This window comes from Medicago sativa, chromosome 1 (genome assembly GCF_051527215.1).
Source record: "Medicago sativa cultivar Bolivia chromosome 1, Bolivia_mono, whole genome shotgun sequence".
Taxonomy (NCBI): domain Eukaryota; kingdom Viridiplantae; phylum Streptophyta; class Magnoliopsida; order Fabales; family Fabaceae; genus Medicago; species Medicago sativa.
The window spans coordinates 85851293-85864519 of NC_140749.1; the positions used below are offsets into that span (position 1 = coordinate 85851293).

Below are 13227 nucleotides of genomic sequence, written 5' to 3' on the forward strand. Positions count from 1 at the left end.
ACGAAAAGGAAGAACAAATTTGATTAACAATTTGTGATGAGAAAAACTCAAATAAAACATATCTACTCAACTTAGTAACGATTTTGATTAGCTCCAAGTCTCCAACCGTGCAGAAGCATATCAGTAATCCATGTCTATCTCTATGATAATCGGCAAACCATTGACCATTAATATATGAGAATATCAAACCCTACTTTTGTGTTGCACCAAATTAACCTTGTCTAACTCATCTATCTTCATATCCTATGAAACATAAATTGCATTTTTCTGTGCCATAATTTATCAAAGTTTTATTATAAAACAAAGAATTTGAAAAGGAGCTGGAAAACCACATAATAAGTAATTAACCAACATGACCATCGGTTTTCCACATCTTGTGTCTCTACTTCTGCATACAATACTTAACTACAAAGTTTCCCGGTTACAAGTATAGGAAATGTATGGGAAAGTACATAAACTTACAACCAGAAACTCAGAACAAATCCTAGAATCACTAATATTAGCCATTTCTGAGCACTTACTTTATATGAAGAAGCAGCATCATTGCACAAATTAAACCCATACCATGTATCCCTGGGAATGAAAGTGTTGTAATAGAAAGTTACAGGCCCGCCACTATAACCATTGATTTTCACACTTTCAGGTTTCCAACCACTCGAGCCAGATCTATAGAGGTACACATAGCATATCTGATATGCACATGGACCATTTATCTGAAATGAATCTGAAGAGCAGCTCTCGAATGTACCAGAAGATGGATCATCCAGTCTTGGAGCATATATCTGATAGCAAGTGGAAGGGGAAAAAATGAATTTTTAATTATATAAAATAAAACCTTCCTTAATTAGCAAGATGCATAAACAAAACGAGGGTTTTTCTAGTCAGATTCTACTTTGAGTTTGTTCTATGCAATTTACAAACAGTCTCAAGCCATGGATCTGTTTGTTCGGTGAATTTGCCAGACTCATCTTTCGGACAAGATCGTTTATGCACCAATCTTTGCAGATAGAGTCATTACATGTTAACAAAAAGCAAGCAAGATTCTATACTTAATGCTTGTAAACTATAAAAAAGCTTTGTAGTTTGTCCGTTAGAGGTTCCAACTTAATCTCGGCCATCAAAAACAAAGCATGTGTTAGAATGTATGATAGAGGCTGGATCAGAAAATATATTCATGGAATGAATGTGCAGATAGAGTTGCTACAGTTGACAAAAAGCAAGCAAAATTCCATACTTAATGCTTGTTCTTGGGATTTTATTTTGGGCCAACTCAATCCTATAAAACCAGCCTCTAAGGTGAATGATGTCTCCTACTTAGGAACATACACCTCCCTCACCCACACTAGCAATTAGCGGATCTTGGATAAATTCTCATATCATCTTAGAACTTTAGGTTGGGTCTAATTCAAACCTACAAAACTGGCTTGCAGGTTGATGGATGACTCCTGCTAATAAATATATTTTCAGACCATATTTCATCCAATTTGAGACTTTCAACAACTGTGAACAATAAAACGATGTGAGTCAAAGGTTCCAACTTAATATTAGGTCAAAGTAACAAACAAAAATGAAGTCAGTGTTAGAATGTGATAGTAACTGGATGAGAAAAATAAATTCTTTATTGAATGAATGAACATTGAACAAACCCCTCAATATTCAAGATATCCAAGATTCTCCCTAGTCCCAATTCTTCTAATCCTCACCAAATGACATATATACCTAACTAACCAACTCAGTCGGCTTTACCTATCAAATTGTTAGCTTTTCCATACACAACAACAGCTATTTGTGCAGTTTAGAGCATTTAAGCGATATATATAGACTAGAGCATATAAGTTATATATATATATATAGACTAATGGCCTGTTTGGATTAGGCTTATTTTAGTTTATCTACTGGCAAAAGCACCTGCAAGACTGTTTGGAAAAACATACAACTTATGACAAATTCATAAGTTGTTTTCAGATTATTTTAATAAGCTCTCCAAGATAGCTTATGTGGATAGTTTAAAGCTTATGCAAAAGCAATTTAACTTTATTTTATCTTTTGTTATAAAAATAGCCTATACATTAGTGCTTATCATGATTAACACTTATACTATAAGCTGTAAATTAAGTTGTTAATCCAAACAGGAGTTAAGTAATCTAGGAAAGGCCCAGCAAAACAAAATATCTAGAAATAGCAGTCAACTCAAGACTCGAGACTCATCTCCATAATAGATGCTAAAGCTGTCAAAACAACACCAGCAAATGAAATAGAAACAAAGCGCCTAAAAAGTGTGATTTTGTATCTAGAGACTAAAAACAAAATTCTAGATATTTACAGGGATAATTTGATCTAAAAAAGCAATAATAAAAATAGATAGAGAAATGAAAGAAAACCTGGTTTCCATAAGCATCTCCAAAAGCAATACTAATTTGATCGGAGGTATACCTAGGAGACGAACAACTAGTTGATATAACAACAAAGTAAGAACAACTTCCCGCGTTCTTCATCTATAAAACAAACAAATTCAATATTATGCATGCATAAACGAGAAAATAATAATAATAATAATAATAACAAAAATGGGTTTTATATATTTACCTGAATATAACTGATATTGAAGGATTCATTGGCATGAGGCAGAATAGAAACAGAATGAGACTCTGATACTGAGACTGAGAGGGTTAATCGAAAAGCCAGCGAGAGCACAAGAAGGAGAAAAAGCTCTTTCATCGTTTTTTTAATGATGAAGAAAATTAACGAGAGCAAAAAGAGTGGAATTTGTTATGTGAAGTTGAATGGGTTTCGATGATAACTTCGCGTGATACAAAGGCAGAAGAAGAGAAGTATCGACAACCAAGGAAGGAAGATGGCAAATTTGTCTTTATTTCGTTTGTCCACGAGTTGCACGGGTAATACATAATCAATTTTCTTACTGCCAAAAATATTTTTAAGACATACGTTAACAAATCTAAAATGAAAATTTTGTTTAAAAAATTCTGTCAATTTATTATTCTAAAGATTGAAAATTAATGTTTTGTAAATATTTATCATTTATGGAATCCTTAACATGTATGCACAAGTTAGCATCACCCATATTTTTTTTATTTTTTATTTTTACCTTTTAAATACATAAAAAAAGTCAATATTGACTTGATCCTTTGAATCCATTTGCATGTCAATTTTTAAGATTCAAATTTATGATTCATATGTAAATATGGATGAAAGATCCTAAATTTGAAAATGTATAGTTTTGAAAATACATGTGCAAAGGATTAAAATGATGTGAAAAAAAATAAATTAAATTAAGGATTGCGAGAGTAATTTTGCTTACTTTAATTTTAAAAAAATAACCAACTCACCCTTTGAAATTGTAGAGGTCGAACAATTATATTCTTTTTTTGTTAGAGTTCGAGCAATTATATTCTTGAAGTTCATGAATGAGTGGAAGAGACCTTGATTTGAAATTATGTTGAACAACTTATCCTTGTGTTAACTTGTAGCTAAGTAATTGTCAAATTAGTACTTGAATCATATTAATTATGAGTAAATCACTAAATTGGTCTCTGAATTATATTACTTATTGTTAAATTAGTTCATGTTAAATTCAAACTGGAGGGGTTTTTTTTTTTTTTGCCTAGTTGTAAATTTCAAATGGTATAAATGTTTGACCCCTACAATTTTAAAGGGCAAATTGGTGATTTACTCATTTAATTTTGGTTGCTTTCTCATATAAAACTTGTATGTATACATAAATAAAATTACCGTATAATTGACATTTTGAGTTCATTTTAAATCATTTCTCATATTTTCTCATAAAAAAACAAGTCTAAGATTTCACAAACGGCTGCTCTATGTGCCAACATCAATGTCAAGCAAAGAGAAAGTTCTAGCCTAGAAAGTTGAGAAAAATACTCCCTCAATATCAACAAGTCCCTGACAACGACACTGGAAACTTGACAAGCCTGCAAATGTATTGTTTTACTGCGTGATAAAAATATATCGATCACACAAGGATTTTTTAGTACCAGACGTATTTTTCTAGGTTGTTTAAGTAAAAAAGGTTGAATATTTGAAGGTTTGATGATTATGATTTTGGAAAATATACAGTTTATAAAAAGCTTATGGGATTTATTAATTAGATTCCAAACACAAGCAAATTCCTCCTATTTTTATGGAAAATCGAAGTCTAAAGATGAGGTGAATAGATAACCAATGTCTCGTCTTCGAGGTTTCAAAAGTATATTCTAAACCGATTTGACCTTCCTATTCCCATGGTTGCTATATTGTTCCTCCCATTAAGGGCTATTACCCTATATAGTCTCAAAAGCGTTTGGCCTATTTTATGTTTCAAAGCTCTTGTTGAGTTATAAAAGTTCAGCATCAACCTTCACCTTTCGATGCATCATTCATACCCAGACATTTCTTAGAAATAGTAAGATTGAACTGAATACTCTAAAACTCCACGACAGAATAAATAAATGGTATTATGAAAAGTTTATCACCGAATTACTTCAATAATTTCAAGACATGAGGAGAACTACTCACTCATCAAAGTGATGACCTTAAGCAAAATAGAAATGTATAAACTAGATAATTTATCGAAAATACAAGAACAAGATTACATAAGTTTCTATGTGTACAATGATGAGAAAAGCTTAGACCGCTAGCCAATTAATAGGCTCTGAGGCCATAATTTCGTGCAATTCAATAGCCACCAAGACATAAGTGCATTTTTTTGTTTGTTGAAGAAGCTAAATTAGCTAATCCAAATAAGACATAAGTGCATATTATTACATGAGACCATTGGAAACCAAAAAGTGTAACCATCAAATTTCAATTTAGCAGGCTATTACGGTCGTAACCACCGTTACTCATTGTATCTGTATTTCTTTCTTACGATCACATCATCAATTTATGACATAATTGTCTCTCATTTCTTTCTCTGTCAATTTGCATACAACCATATGAGTGTACACCAAACATTAATCTATTTAGTAGGATTTTCTAAAGTGAATGAAATGTAAAGTGAAAAAAATCAAGAGTTGTTAATGTAATAAATTCATAATTTGTTGTGATGTATCAGTGATGTTTATTTTAAGTTGTTAATTAACGGTTCAATATTACTGATTGTACCCTTTAAAATTAGTTGTTTACTCTAGAGGAGTTTGATCCTAATGATATAGCTTCATCTGTACAAATTGCATGCCATGCCTCAAACAAAGGTTCTATGAAACAAGCTACTAATACTATTATTATACACCATACTAGTACTAGTATATCAATATCCATAAATGTATAACTACCCACCGTTGGAAAAAAAAGAATCACAATATTAATTCATCAATATATGGTACATCCTATATAAATAAAATAAATCCCGACAAAGCAAAGACAAAAAACTCTAACCTATCAAATTTATGTGAAACAACCATGTTGTATCCTTATTTATTTATATATTTATTCATTCTTTTTTATTTTTCTTTCTAAATCTAACAACGTGCAATGCATTTTACCTCATACTCATTTCCACTTATGAAACCCAGGTTGTAGTTGTTCCTTGAATCTTGTTAACACTCCTTCAATGGCATAATCAAAAGCATCTTTAACACCTTCAATCCCTTCATTATGTTTTGCATAAACCATCCTTGGAATATACTCAATCACTTTCTCCCTCATTTTCCTCACTTCTTCTTTCGTAAAACTCTCAAGCACGGTTTTCACGGATGTCCCGTTTTTAACCGCGTTTCGGTCTATATAGACCGAGTAACTCCCCGGTTCATCTGGTAAAAACCACTGATACTGTAAATACGCGGTTCGCCGCCAGAAAAAAACCGGTATCGAACCAGCCACCATACAATCGAAAATCGACCGCCGCGTGAAACTATCTCCTCTCGGTTGCAAACAAAAATCCGAATCAAGAAAAGTTTCTGTGATCGCCGATGTTCCATTCGCACACTTTGAACCACCGCAGTCCACGGCGCGGCACGAGCCACCGGAGTTACGACATTGATTCAACAAAACTGCTCTGAAATCGTTCCGGAAATTGCTGCGAGGAGCTCCGGCGAAGCAGAAGAGTGATTTACGGCGGCGATTACGGACGAAGCTCTGCCAGCGAGTGATGTCGGAAAATGAACTAGGGTGGAATCCAGTGGGGTAAGGTATACCGATATCGAAATAGTCCCATGGATTACGCTCTATCAGAAGACGAGTGATGTTTCTTAACCCTGGCTTGTAGATGCAACTAGAACCCCAATCTTCATCTTTGGAGCGACGAAAATCCCATGTGATGCGTCCCATTGTAATGAAGTGATCCCAACCGTTTGATTTTTTGTAATACGGTTGTTCATTCAGCCACAACAGCATCTTTTCGCAGTGACTATCGCGATCCTTCGCGGTGGAGGTGTTCATCCATAAGTATTTTCCCACTGCGAGTCCAACGTAGAATGGAATATAGAACCCTGCAGCGGATTCGGGTTCCATGGTTCTGCACTTGTGGTTTAGCATACGGTTGTGGAAGATGATTTCTGAAACGAATTGGTCCGTCCAATACCACGACGGAAGAAGATTCTCCGGCACAATTCCTGCGAGTCCGGTTGCGATTTCTCCTAATCCATCGTTGGAGAGAGCGTTGCAGCGAGAACTCCAGGGATTGAGATTATCGCAATTATCAAGGATTTCTTGGTTGAAGAATTTCGGTAAATCATAAACGAAAATTCTACCGGAGCTGCACTCATCGTTGTTGATAGTGGGAATAGAATCCAATACAGTGTAGTTTTGAATTCTTCTTCCACCATCAACTACGGCGAGACGAGTGGGAAAGTTGTGGTGAGGGGCGGGAATAGTGGCAGGGAATCTACGGAGGTTGCAGAAGAGAAGGATCTGGATGAAGACGAAGATGAGGAAAATCCATGCTCGTGGATTTTGAAGGTTAAAAAGTGATTGAAATGTGGTTTTGAAGGAGGTTTTGGTGGTGGAGAGTTTGAACGGTTGTGATTCCGGCGAGTGGGGAGGTGATTTAGGAAGCATGAGAAAGTAGAATAGAAAAAATTTCCGGCGTAATTGAACCGAAAATTTTGGTGGATTTTTTTGCAGGTGGAAAGTGTTGCTTTATGGTTTTGTGTGAAGATGGTGTAGTGGAAATGTGGCTATAGAGAAAAAGAAAGAATTTAACTGACACGTGTCTGGTACTTTTACTGGCTACAAGTGCAACCGACAAGTGATTCTTTGGAATCAGTTCTTAAAGGACGCGTGGCGGCTATAGTTGCGACTGTTGTGCCTTGATATAGGCTTTTCTTATTTCTCTGCATGTTCTTTTATACAATTTCATTTTATTTTGTTAGGTAGAGTATAGAATAAAATAATAATTAAATACTAGTAATAATTTTATTTTAATGTTTTTTAGTCATTTTTTTATGGGTAGTGTTAACTTGTGCCCTTAGGGCACATGTTAAGAAATTCCAAAAAAGAAATATTCCATTAAATTTTGTGCATTCAACTCATTAAAACATTAAAGATTAAATTTAATGCACGCATTTCAATATATTATTTTTACATTTGGCTTCTAAACTTGTGCCTTAAGGGCACAAGTTAACATTTCCCTTTTTTTATTAATACTTTTTAGTCAATTTTAATTTTACTAAATCCCAAACAAGAGCAATTATCGTTACCAACACACAATATGGGAAGCACCTCCCCCAAACTATTACAAAATCAATTGTGATGCTAACCTGAGTGTTGAGGGGCGTTGGGGGCTATAGGCGATGTGATGGCAGCAGCAACGTGGGTTGAACGGGGAAGCAAAGAGGCACCGATGGCAGAAGCTGGAGCTATATAGCTTGGTTTGGATTTCGCCTATCAATTGGGATTTGTTGAATCTGATTGTGAAGTTGTAACCAAAGAAATATGTGGAAGCTACTGCAACTATAGATACTAGACCCATTGACCCGTGCTACCGCACGGGTCCTATCACATATAAGTTAATCGAATCAATGAAAATAATGTAACCATACATAGCCGATAGAAGTTTTATATCATACATAACAAAATGAAATGGTAGTTAACAAAATTGAATACTTGTTAACAAAATTGCACAGAGTCCTGCACTGCTCGATCTTAAGTCACATCATAAAGAAAAACGGAGAGCATAAAAAAAGTGTCATTACCATAAAGAGTGGAAACATAAAATTCAACAAAAAATATATTGCATCAATTTTTTTCGTGATGCAATATTTGTTGTTAAATTTTCTGTGCATATTGATGCAAAGCTGATGAGTCATAGAATAGTCTAATTTAGTGCATTATTTAGTTTAGTTTTATTTATGATTTGATTTGATTTTATTGCATTTTATTTCCTTTTAGAATATTTTACTTTAAATTGCTTTTTATTTTATTTTAGGAACGAATATATGGTGGAAGGTGTCTTGGAGCAAAAGAAAGAGGACTGGAGCAAATACAGTGCGAAAATACGAAGATACGGAACAAAAATATGTTCCCACCAAGTCAGAAGCTTGACACGGCCAGTGCCAACATGTGGCACGGCCGTGCCACCTCCAGAGGCCTCTTTTGCTGCTTTTTCTTCGGGCCCAAGTTACCCTGTTGCAGCTTTACAGTTTTACCCTTTTAGTTGCTTAGTTTCTAAGTCGATTGTAAAGCTATAAATAGAGTAGCTCTCCACCATAAACATTCACCTTTACTTTGAATATTTCAAGTCTTTATTTCAATAAAAGTTCTTTACTTTATTTACTTTCTTCTTTGCAATTTACTTTTATCGCATTCTCTCTTCTTCCCCCCATGTCTACGATGAACATGAGTGAGTAGACTTCTTTGTCTTGGGATCGTTGGATAAGTCTAATGACGTAATCCGGATCAAGCCAAGCCTTAAACCCTAATTATTTGTTACCTTAATTCCTAATCTAAATTCACCGTTTTAACATGAATTAATTATTATCAAACTGTGGAAGCGAACGCGGAGGGTTTGATAATGGTTAATTCATCATCACAGATATCAATTCATAAAGCGAACGCGGAGCTTTGATATCCGAGCAAGTGAATTTAGACAAGGTTTGCGAAACATGAGAATAGTATAGCAAACCTTGGGACACATAAAGTTTTGATCTTCAAGGGTCCCAAAGGCAATCACCCATGAGAATAGGTGTGGTTGTTGGAGGGATACATTCACTGACTTCGAGAGGAGCTGTGATATGCTAAAGAGAAACTTGTCCTTAGTAATTAAGATTAACGTATAATTATAAGTTTAAGGCTTGCTTGTGAAAAGATTCGTTATTATGATGAACCAATGATCCCGAGGCTTTTTAATATTATTGTTATTTACTTTCAAAAACTGCACTCTCCAACTTCTTATTTCTTTCTCCTCTAATCATTTTCTAAAAGTTAATTAGATTGACCAACTCCCTAGCGGAACGATACTCTACTTACTACTATTACTTTGATAGGCCGTGCACTTGCGGTTTGGCCCTATCAAAAGCTTTTCCATATAGCGTGACAAATGTGTTTAATATATTTTTCGTGGTTATTTTTTGTTATTGGAGCATATTTGATATATAGCATATATAGCATAGTCGATTAACTTCTCCGTGTATTAAGTTTTTCGTGACCAATTGATATAAGTACGTCATAAATGCTTTTAATAGATAGTAATTGGTAGAGTAATTAGTGCATAATGCATAAAAGCAATTAAAAGCAATTCTTATAGGAAAATATGCAAGTTAAAAGTTTTCAATTGCCATTAACTACGTTTTCAAGCCATTAACTACATTCTTAATTGTCATTAACAGTGCGTCATTCGTTGTTAATTGCATTAAAAGTGTATCATTCGTTTTTAATTAGCATCAAGTAAGTTATTCGTTTTTTAATTAGTGTTAACTACGTTCTCATGTGACGATATACCTATTTTGTCGGTTTCTAAGAAATAAATATGTTGATCTCTTAAGACCTTATATTGCAAATCAAATGGCCTTTATCGTCCATGGTTTGAGACATGATCACTACATAATTAATCAAAGAGCCATGATGACTATTATTATTATTTCTACAAATCGGTGACTGTATTTTTTTCACTATTTTTATTCTAGTTTTAGTATTTGTTTAGATTGCAACAATAAGATTAATAGATGAACTTATTCTGGTTTCTTTAAGAAAATATAATTAATCTGGTTTTCAATCGCAATATATAAAAGTCTACAATAGATGAAAATAATGAATCAACCAAAACATAGCATCCTTCAATTGAAAATAATAAAAACATATCAAATAGGAATTACATGACATTAGATAGCACGTAATCAAAACCATCAGACAACTAAAAATCAAATGTGCAAAATAGGAATGCATTGGGGGCCAAAGTTTTTGCTCCAAGCCTTAATGCCTTCCACTCATACAGATTCCTTGCGATGCAAAACATTTTCCAATCCCCTCCAAACTTGATTTCGTCCTTGTCAAAAAGAATGACCACATTGAACAACCAATGATGTCCGCTATCGTCAATAATTGTCAATTCGTTGCAATTCTTGTCAACGATGCTATCAAATACTTTAGCATAGGAGAAAGTCTGTGTAAAGTAAGAAAACAGACACATAAGAGATCTTATAAATAAATCGACATTGACAGATAACAAACTGAAATATGTGACTAAATCTATAAAGATTGTATACCAGTTGATCAGATGTTACATCTGCAAGTGTTAACCATTTGGTGACACTAAATTTAAAACAGTCGCATATGTGGGGATAAGGAGCGGGGTAGTCGATCTGGACAGATCCAGGTGCTGTATTAGGACCGTAAGTTAATTGTGCTTGCCTTAAACGTAAAGGAGGGAGATAACTCGAATACTTGATTTCATAGTTATGGCGATCGTGAACCCGAATCACAAAAAGTTGAGGGAAAGCATAGATCAAAGATATCCAGCCACCATGCTCTAATTTATAGGCCTTGTTCAATTCTTCTATTCCATGAGAGAAATACAACTCTCATCATATTTATCCACGACAACCTCAATTTGATTGAGTCCTGGATCGATTAAAGTGACATACCTATTCAACTCATTGTTTATCTCCTTGTTGAGAGTTGTACCCAATATCAAGTGTGTCTGTATTGGAAACAAATATCAAAATAAATCAATTATGCTCTTTATAGCAACTAAATAGCAAAATATTTTCTTTCTTCTATTTTACTTTCTAACAGTATGATTGAGTTCCAGGATTTTTCGTATAAAATACCTCGTCTGGGTGGTACTGCACATGATATGTGCGCCACTTTAGCTTCAGCAGTTGCATAAATGCAGGATCTTCAACGTGATACTCCCATAGTGCAACATCTGAGAAGGAACAATGTTAATATATTATTGTTGTTCCATAGCTACAGTATATTTCATTCATCAAAAAATAAGAGTAATCAGATGATATTAACATAAAGTTTCTATTAAACAAAATATACATGAGCATGAGTATAGAGCGAAATCCGTGATATTTTTTGCTGTCGTAAGGTCTAACATCATAGAATTACAGGATCATATGTTTTTTTAAGGCTTTGATTCGAAAATATGCACCAAAGTTATAAGGAGAAGACAACATTTTATAGAATGATAATTAATGTGAATGACCATTGTGCTTCTATTGGTAGTAATTCTCATTCATTGCGAAAATTAAAAGCAATTAATTACCAGCCTATTTTATAGAAATATTTAAAGTAATTCCTGTTTAGTCGAAATACTTTTTTTTTTAGAGAAGTTGAAATACTTTTTGGACAGTGGCATATCATTTTATTTAAAGCAATTAGTTATAGCAATTTAATTATAGTTAATGGCATATAATTTCGACTTTATTTAAAAAATGTATGTGTGAAACATTGTAATGTCAGTACGAAGAACACCTTTTGATCAGCAATTAGTTAGGGGATTGTTGACCGACTTTATTTGCATTAAATACGTCTTCAATTGCATTAACTAAGTAATATGAGAGAAAATTTTTAGACTTTGAATCAACGGGTGTGATCAAGTGTGAAAATAGAGGTTGAACGGATGAGATTAGATTAGTCATTAATACATGTTTAGGAGGGAAAAATGCTAGGGATTAGGGCAAAGAAGGGTGAATTAGGGCAAACATGATAGCCAAACAAGTCTAGCTTTTATAATAAAGGATTTGGGTAGATGGTGAACATAACTACAGGGTTAATTTTACTAAAAGGGTCAATAATAATGTGGCCCACTATCTAGCTAAGCAAGCACATCGAAGGGAATAGGATTTTTTTTTTTGGTGGTCGGGGTTTGAACCCCGGGCCTTGCATATATTATGCATTGTCCCAACCAACTGAGCTTAGCTCACGAGGACGAAGGGAATAGGATTTAGATAGATGATGTAATTTTCGTTTTATTCAAAAAAAATTACTAAATCCAAGTGTTTTGAATCCTCCTAAGATAAGTTTTTTGTTTGAGGGGAAAATAAGTACTTTAATCATTCCAGTCAAAAATTATAAGCAACAAAATAGTTTAGTTGAAGGTCAAAATATTAAGAAGCATATACGTTGGTATTGTATCATAGCATAATATTTTCACAAAAGAATTGAAAGTGTATAAATAAGAGAAAAAATAGGACTTAATTTTTGCATGAAATTAGAAACATAATTTGAGTGTAGATAAACATTAAATGCAAAAGTGTGAAGGGAAATTAGGCAATAGAATTAGGTTAAAATTAGATTTAATTTTGCGAGACGGGTTAAGATTTATAAGTAAGAGAAAATTGTCAGTGGCTTAGTGGTGAATTCGTTGAGAAGAAGCCATTTGTAACACCCCGTTTTCCCAACATAAAAATTTCATAATAAAAATCAGAGTAATTCAACTTAAACGGAATGTCACATTCTTTTTCTAAAAACATAAACTGAATAAATAAATATTTATCCCTCAAAATCCAATATCATATTATTTTAAACTTCGCAGCGGAATAATTTCAACAACTTAAATAATCTTTGGCACAAGGGCCTCAATATAAAATCTCATAAAACTTAGTTCAACATCAATTCTTGAAAGATTCATAAAGTAATACGTAAGGAACAGAAAGTAAAGACATAATCCCATCCCGTTACGTATCAGAGCACCTAAGACACACTTGTGAGGAGTCCACTCACGACCGCAACTAATCTTGGTTACCTGCAAGTTACTCATACGAAGAGCAACATTTTCAAGCAAAGGGGTGAGATTTCACCAACAACAATATTAAGCATATAATC

General features: G+C 33.8%; 2 protein-coding genes and 1 long non-coding RNA gene across 4 annotated transcripts; all 3 read right to left on the bottom strand.

The window, feature by feature from the left end:
* Positions 1-262: 262 nt before the first annotated feature.
* LOC146958533 (Embryo-specific protein 3, (ATS3)) lies at positions 263-2798 on the bottom strand. The gene is made up of 3 exons (XM_085740054.1): positions 2587-2798; positions 2382-2495; positions 263-782 (listed from the first exon to the last, which is right to left on the bottom strand). Exons 1-3 carry the CDS (start codon positions 2716-2718, stop codon positions 459-461), a joined length of 570 nt encoding a protein of 189 aa, XP_085596180.1. The 5' UTR covers positions 2719-2798; the 3' UTR covers positions 263-458.
* A 2101-nt stretch (positions 2799-4899) lies between these two features.
* GT18 (glycosyltransferase 18) lies at positions 4900-7908 on the bottom strand. 2 transcript variants are annotated; one of them, XR_015024673.1, is made up of 2 exons: positions 7716-7880; positions 4900-4930 (listed from the first exon to the last, which is right to left on the bottom strand). XR_015024673.1 is itself a non-coding variant. In XM_085740053.1 (2 exons), exon 2 carries the CDS (start codon positions 7012-7014, stop codon positions 5509-5511), a length of 1506 nt encoding a protein of 501 aa, XP_085596179.1. In that variant the 5' UTR covers positions 7015-7298; positions 7716-7908; the 3' UTR covers positions 5212-5508. The 2 variants fall into 2 exon arrangements, 1 of the variants encoding a protein (XP_085596179.1); XM_085740053.1 differs by lacking the exon at positions 4900-4930 and adding an exon at positions 5212-7298 and having other exon boundaries at positions 7716-7908.
* A 2293-nt stretch (positions 7909-10201) lies between these two features.
* LOC146958535 (uncharacterized) lies at positions 10202-10773 on the bottom strand. The gene is made up of 2 exons (XR_015020719.1): positions 10659-10773; positions 10202-10555 (listed from the first exon to the last, which is right to left on the bottom strand). It is a non-coding gene; the product is annotated as an uncharacterized LOC146958535 (long non-coding RNA).
* Positions 10774-13227: the final 2454 nt, after the last annotated feature.

Coding starts and splice junctions, on each gene's coding strand:
- LOC146958533 (XM_085740054.1), bottom strand. CDS start 2,718: ATGAAAGAGCTTTTTCTCCTTCTTGTGCTCTCGCTGGCTTTTCGATTA. Junction 2,496..2,586: donor TCAATATCAGTTATATTCAG/GTAAATATATAA, acceptor TTTGTTTTATAG/ATGAAGAACGCGGGAAGTTG. Junction 783..2,381: donor GAGATGCTTATGGAAACCAG/GTTTTCTTTCAT, acceptor ACTTGCTATCAG/ATATATGCTCCAAGACTGGA.
- GT18 (XM_085740053.1), bottom strand. CDS start 7,014: ATGCTTCCTAAATCACCTCCCCACTCGCCGGAATCACAACCGTTCAAA.